The sequence below is a fragment of the Stegodyphus dumicola genome, chromosome 2 (assembly GCF_044657685.1).
Source record: "Stegodyphus dumicola isolate Sdum_Otavi_A_Nest chromosome 2, ASM4465768v1".
NCBI lineage: Eukaryota > Metazoa > Arthropoda > Arachnida > Araneae > Eresidae > Stegodyphus > Stegodyphus dumicola.
This window is the reverse complement of record NC_140769.1, coordinates 232,062,465-232,070,046: the sequence shown is the minus strand read 5'-3', so window position 1 is coordinate 232,070,046 and position 7,582 is coordinate 232,062,465. Positions and strand designations below refer to the sequence as shown.

At 31.2% G+C, this 7,582-nt stretch overlaps 1 protein-coding gene across 1 annotated transcript in view; it reads right to left on the bottom strand.

The window, feature by feature from the left end:
- Positions 1-936: 936 nt before the first annotated feature.
- Positions 937-7,582, bottom strand: part of Mcm7 (minichromosome maintenance 7) — a 41,305-nt gene continuing 34,659 nt past the window's right edge. Inside the window, exons 14-15 of the mRNA XM_035363928.2 lie at positions 4,676-4,785; positions 937-1,226 (exon numbers count right to left, since the gene is read on the bottom strand). Of these exons, the coding sequence (XP_035219819.1) occupies positions 1,019-1,226; positions 4,676-4,785 (318 nt within the window). The 3' untranslated portion in view covers positions 937-1,018. The remainder of the gene's footprint in view (positions 1,227-4,675; positions 4,786-7,582) is intronic.

Sequence of the window (7,582 nt, the reverse complement as noted above, 5' to 3'; positions counted from 1 at the left end):
AACTGCATTTTCTGTATTCTTACCTTGATTACTTCCCAATAATAGATAGCCCCTGGGATGTATACACTGACTTAGCATTTTACTAAGGCACTCTGGAAGAACAAAAACATGAACCTGGCAGTTTCAGAACCCAATGACAATTGTTTCATTGCAGTCAGATACAGGAAATTAATGTTAAACTCTAGTACTGATGGCACCAGTAGCTCGGTAGGGCAGGTGTGGTGGGTAATGTCCTCGGTGACGGGCTGCCCATCCAGTACTGGAGGGAGCAATCTAATGACCAGATTTCCAGGCGAATAGGTCATGCTGTACAAGTAGTGCTGAGAACAAGAAGTAAGTGACACCTCGAACCTGGCTCGAAAGTGCTGTTTGGAAAAATTTTGGAATCCATATGAACCTGGTGTGAGACAGAGGTGCTTGGGAATTGTATTTGCAAGCATCTTCAAAGTGATTTTTGGTTGGATTACCATCACTTGCCTAATATGGGGGTTTTCAGCTGGGACTCCAGCCTGTGTAGTTGCATTGGGCTGCAGGAGTATGTATAAAGTTTGTTGTTGTTCCCAGTTTTAAAGTAGCAGGGAAAATAGACATGTGAAGATTTTCCAACAGACAATCTCTCATAAAATACTATTTCCATGCATAAGATAATGCAGCAATGCTTACTGACTGTTGTTGATTTACCAAAAAGTGCATCTGATAAGCAGTACAAACGCATGCGTATGTAAATATATATATTATATACCACACTAACCTAACACTCATATAAATAAACATATATTATATACCACACTAACCTAGCACATTGATATACCTAAAAAGTATCTTCTAGTTATAAAATATATACAAATATATTATTATATAACAAAATATTACATTACGGTAATATAATGAAAATAATCTATAAAAGCATACTCTGAAAATAACTGACACTAGATATTAAAAGAAGTGAAAAATTTTATTTATAATAGTATGGAAACATCAATTCAAATAACAAAATGATCAAAGGATGAAAATATATTTAAATAAAAGTTATTTTTGTACGTGACTGGTTCACATGCCATATGTCTAACTCTTCATACTCTTCAATTGCTTCTTCAAACTGATCTGGGTTAAAACCTTTAGCAACACAACGTTCAAGGGCATCAGCAACTTTTACAGTTCTGCACTCAGTTTCTGCCATAATGTCTCGAATTATATTAAATATTTGATCAGTTGCAGTTTGTGCTCTAGAGAAAAAATAAAATATAACAAATAAGAAGCAAACCAAGCAAGGGAAAAAAATTAGGTTGCAAAAGTAAAATATTTCAAGCAAATAATCTAGTCAGCTCTACAACTTAAAAGCAATATCAGGCAAACTAAGAAATTCGTACAGTCAAATCCCAGTATACTAAATTTGGCTTATAACAAACAAACATTTTGTACAGTTTCCCATCCTTTGCATTGTTTTATATGAATACAGAAAACCTCAAAATCAATGAAAATAAGATATAATGAACTTTATAAGTATCTCCAACTGACACATTTTTATATTTTTCACATATTTTTCAGAACATTTTTGTGAATTTTATTGAAAAATTACTTATGTTTAAAATCATACATGAGAGGATAGAGGAAAATAAATACCTTTATTATTAGAGTAAATTTTTGCTTAACTTAAGGACTATGTCATTAATACATTGCATGAATGAAAAAACTGCAAAGTTTATTTTCTATAAAAAATTGTGTTTAGTATAATTCATATTAATGAAGTAAGTATAATTTTAATAAACCTAAATATTGTTATAATTAAAAGGGAAAATGGCACAAATGTTAATTGAATGAATTTTTATTACTGTATTTTATAACTAGATATATTACTATTATAGAATTTTTATTACTTTTGTTAAGTACATGATACAATTATTTTTTAAAAAAGCTGGTGATTTTTACTTGGGACAATGACTTAAAGAACTCTTTACGGGGGGTGACTGGGAAGCGAGGGGGGATAAAAGATATTAAAATATATATATATATACTAAGTATTTAACAATTTGATTACATGTTTATTTTGAATTTCAAATTATTAAAATCAAATTGTCATACTTGCAAGCATAAGAATGATTAAAAATTTAGTTTGGTATGATATTTCATGAAGCATGGAACTGAACAAAGTCCAATATTACAGTTCCTGCAATAGTATCTTGTTTCCTTCCTTATCTTTTTTACTCCTCTCATATCTTTTACTGCGACAAACAACACAATTTCTACAAGGGGCTGCTTTTCTTTTCTGTCAGTGGTACAAATTCGGGAAAGAGTCTTTCGGTTAGTCTCAAAGGCCCAGGTTGGTTGGTAACCAGGCCGACCTGTTCTTTCAGGTAACATTTTTGAATGATATTTTTCAATTAATTTTTCAACAAGCATTTTACTGAATTCTAAATGGTCCCATTTTCTTCCATTTTTTTATATAGTTCAAATGAATTGCATATGGATATATCCACAAGATGGAAAAATATTTGATTACAGTACTTTTTTCCTAGTTTTCTCGTTGGGTAATCGTGGAGATGCTGATCAAGCTGATCAATGCCTCCTATTGTATCGTTGTAATCAATTACAACTTTTGGCTTCTTTATTTGAGTACCATTATTGGTTGTTTTACTTGTATTTTCCTGCTGTGTGCTATGGATTGTTGAAAGCATACTGACATCTCTTTTTTGTCTTTCCACTTCCTCACCATTACTTTCCTTCTTAGAAACGCTATAACATCTCCCTTTTTCAATTTTTTATTTCCAATTTTAGATGGAACTTCTTTCATGGAACTTTTCAGAGTCCTGTAAGGTATCTGTTTGATGTTTTACTAGGAAATCCACTAATTGTGGAGCTAATAATGGTTCAATCAGTGACAATACCACTTGAGTTGATACCGACATTTCTTGATATGCATCGCTCATATTCGTTCCTTTTCTGGTATATATAATGGATGAATATAAGTAACCCGTTTTTGATTTGCAAAGTTACATCTTTATTCCGAAACGAGCTTGCTTCCATGGTATATATTGCTTCCAATTTATTCGCCCTTTATCCAGTAGTAGACTTTCATCTATTGCAATATCTCTTTCGGGTGTAAACAGAGAAAAACACTTTTTATTTATATGGTCTTATTGAGCTTGGGATGGGGGTGAATCTCAGCATCATAAGTTTCATTGTTAGAGAAGTGAAAATATCTTTTTATCTCAGAATAGCGACGAAAGCTAAGGAACTTCAGAAAAATAGGTGATTGAAAAATTTCAACTTTTGACCGATATATCCTTACGTTAGGCTTTCTAATTATACCTTGTAGTATAGTTATGGCTAAAAGTATATATAATTCTTCCATGGTAATCGGTGACCATTGGTTCTATGACGATCTTAGATGTTGAAATGCACATCTATTTGTTTTGGTTAGCATTATGTCCATTAGAGAGTTATCAAAAAATAATTTAAAGTACGACAAAACATCATAGAAATCTGTCAAAGTAAAAGAACAGTCAGGGTTTGCTTCAAATCGAAATCTCGGTGGTGCAATGTTTGGTTGATTTGTACTAATTTGATACGAATTTCTTGCTATACCCAAAATCTTGTTGTCGTTATCTTCCGCTTCACTTCCATCACTCAAAAAATCATCACTTTCATCGTTGAAACCGTCTGATACATTGGCATACTCAAAATTGTCAGAGTCGCTCATTATCAGATAACTTTTCCTAAACAATAACAAAAACACTTGGTAAAAGTTAATTTGTGGTTATCTGCTTACTTTTATAATATTTATGTAATAAAAATGGATATATTACACCAAACAACTGCTTTATAACAAAGAATTTCTAACAAACTTTTAGCTAATCATTAAAATTCACCCCCTGGTTTACACAAGGAAAATGCAGCATAATAGTGTGAACGACATTCAATAAGTTTAATTATAATCTAGCCTATCTATTTTTACTGGAACGGATCTCAGATGGGCATTATAAATAAAATAACACGAGATACAAGAGCATCTATGTGAGACACGGGCATGTGCAAATAATTTTCATCAGTGTCAGACACGTGCAAATGCGTTAACAGGTTAAAGATCAAAGGTACTCTTGCAGAAAACTGTTAGATGTGCAAATCACAGTTCTTGTGTGTAGTGATATAAATGGCATTAAGAAACATAGACTTTTGGCAACAAAAAAACCTCAAAAGTCAGAATTCTTAAAAAATTTGAAAATTCTTTCCGTTTCCCATAAATCTAATTATATGGCATCGATGACATCACTATTGAATCAGATTGTTTTCGTGCCCAGAATGCATTCTCAATGCTGATTGTGATGGAAAGTTTTCTTTATTAATAATATTTTTCTCTGTTTCTCATTTATTATAATTCTATTAAAGACAATACTTTCAAATCTAATCTGTTAGTAACCATTACCTATAATAGTAACAATAGGTCAACTATAGTTGATTTATAATACTTGAATTTGCATTAATACCTTTTCAATAAATTTGTGCTATCCCCCACCCACCTAAATGTGTATGTATGTAAATAAAATCAAAAGTTCATTTATCATTACAATAAACAAAGAGGAGTCTTCAACAGGTAATTCATATATATCACTCAAAGACAAATAAAAGGTTCAAAAGTAAACAACAACACTTAAGGGTGAGAAAATGCAGAATTTACCTTCCTGTATAATGACGCTGCTGAGTTAATGATGTTTTTGACATATCAAGTAAGCGAATAGCTTCATCAACATCCTGTTTTACAACTGTTCCTCTAAGATTTAGACGAGCCTAAAATTTAAATAATATTGAAACAAATTTTCATCTCATCTTTTATATAATTGTTATTAAAAAATTATGATTTATATAAAGTTCCCAGACGGTATCAAATGATCAGTTTTATGATCAAAATGATCAGTTTTAGATGCAAAATGATCAGTTTTAGAAGAAATAACCCAGTCAGAAATAATTAATATTAATCTTCATGGATTTTACCATTTTTAATAAATGATTTGAATTTTTCAATTATCTGAAAATACAATCTGGAATTCATTACATTACTGAAACCATTCAATCATAGCTTATTTAAATAAAATTTGCATTTTATTAGTCATAAGCAAGAAGAATATTTTAACAGAACAGGACTTTCTTAAGAAAACATGATATTTAATTACTTTTCAGCAAATAAGGTTTTAATCATATTAAAATAAATAATAAATGAATTAAATAAAAATATATTAACAATAAATACATATTAATTATGCATGGATAATTAATAACTAAAATAGATAAGAAATTAAAGAAATTAAATCAGGCCTTTCAGCAAATAAAGATTAAATTACATTAAAATACGAATACATTATAATACAAATGGACATTATAAAAGAACAAATAAAAAACTTAATGGGGGGAAACAGCTTATTATTGAAATATTTAACAAAATAATTTAGCAGAAGACTTAACATACCACTGACATTTAAATACACCCTTTAATATAACAGGATGAATGAGCACCTTATTTATAACTCCAAATGAATAACTTTTCTTCCAATTAGTAAAAATATAAATAATATTTTAAGCTAGGACAAATAAAAAAAGCATTTTAAAATACGTACATATTTGAAAAGATAGAATTAGATATACTAAGACAACAAAACAAAAATTTATTTGGATGAAAAGGAGTAAAACACCTTAACTTTCTCACCTTAATACATTTAAGAACACAATTTATGCAAAAGCTTTTAACATATCATTGAAACTTCAAAATACCGAGTAGCCTAGGATCAACAGCAATTAAAATTCCAAATGAATGATAGACTTATCCACTTCTTCCAACTAACAGGAATAAAAATAACACTCTAAAGTAGAATATTAAGAAATATATATACAGTCAAAAGTCGTTAATTCGGACACCCATAATCCGGAATGATCTATAATCTGGATCTCAAAGCTACAAACTTTCTGCGCATGCGTCATGTTGACACATGCGCGTAAGACCTTTACCGCTGTGAATTTGCGTGTGCAAAGTACGTTTACGAATGCGCGTTTAATGTATAACGGACGGGATAAGCTAAGCTAAAATTATCTAATTATCTATTTCAGTTAATGTTGCAGATTGCATTGTTCCTTAATCTTCGAATTGGATCCGGATTATTATTTTTTGCAGACTGTTAGAGCAATTTTATAAAAGTAAGCTTGAACTTTCGATTATGTCAAATAGAATTTCTGATATATATTTACTAATATGTAAAGGATATACAAAGCGAAAGTATCTTTCGGAGTCCATTAAACAAAAAGTGGAATTGCTGCAAAAAATGGATAAAGGCATATCCTTTGTTTATCTTTAACGCTGCAGCGGCATGCAATGAATTGGAAGTTGATCTGTCAGCACTATCCTTATCTTAAGGGCAGATGTTTTTATTTTATTTGGCTTATAATTGCTTACTCAATGTAGTATTTCATCTCGATGTACTCCGTATTTGATATGATTTAAATCAAATGCCTCGTCATTATAATTCGCTTCCGATAGCGAAGAAAGTGACAGAGGTTATTGAAAACGAAAAAATTTCGATTGACAAATTAGTCGGTATTCTTGACACAGCAATTATAGGACTTGAACAGCGGAACTTTGTAACTGAACAAGAAATTATGTCTGTTTATAGAATTAAGGAGAATGTATTATCACATAAAAAACGAAGCAACTTAAACAACTTACATTGAAAGAAATGTTTAATAAAGTAAACAAATAAACATTAAGCTTTTTTTTTTTTTTTTTTTTGTAAATTTTGATACCCTTTAGATCATAATTGTTCTTTATTTCGTAAATTACGGTTTCATATTTTTAATTTTATAATTTCTGCATGCCATTTTACCAGATTTAAACTGATGATCTATAATCCGGAAAAGTCGCTAATCCGGAATCGCCGAAGTCCCGACGAGTCCGGATTAACGACTTTTGACTGTATATATATATACACTAATTTCCAAAATTACGGAAAAATCATAAAAGTAGCGATAACTAATTCTCAAAATTAAACCAATTCATATAAAATTTGAGTATGTTGTCAAATAAAAGAAGCAACTGCAGTATGCAAATTAGTGGTGCTGCAATCAGAATATGACATCTGTGAGAAGCATGACATTGCATATTTGACAGCAAGCCTACAGATTTCACTATAATACAGAGATAAGAAATCTGGGATAGCCAAATCTTAACAATGACCTCCAGGCATAATTTGCCCAAAGAACTTAGATGTAGAGCTATTGGAAGATTACAAGCAGAACAAAGACAGAATAGGCCAAGTGGCTAAATATGAGCCCTGCTGTGCCTCATAGACTTTAGCAACAATTTCTAACCACAGATTCGGCATCCGAGAGATTCAGCCAAGAGTGGCCAACCTCTACAACAAGTGTCGATGACCAAAATTTGTTGTATGCACGTGAAGGAATAGATCTGCAACTCCGACTCTCTCTTTCTACAGTCACCAGACAGCTGGTGTCAATGTCAACTGTGCATATTAGGCTTCACAAAGGTGACCAGCTATTTGCGTGCTGCTCAGGTCACATCATAGAAGGGAACATTTGAGGT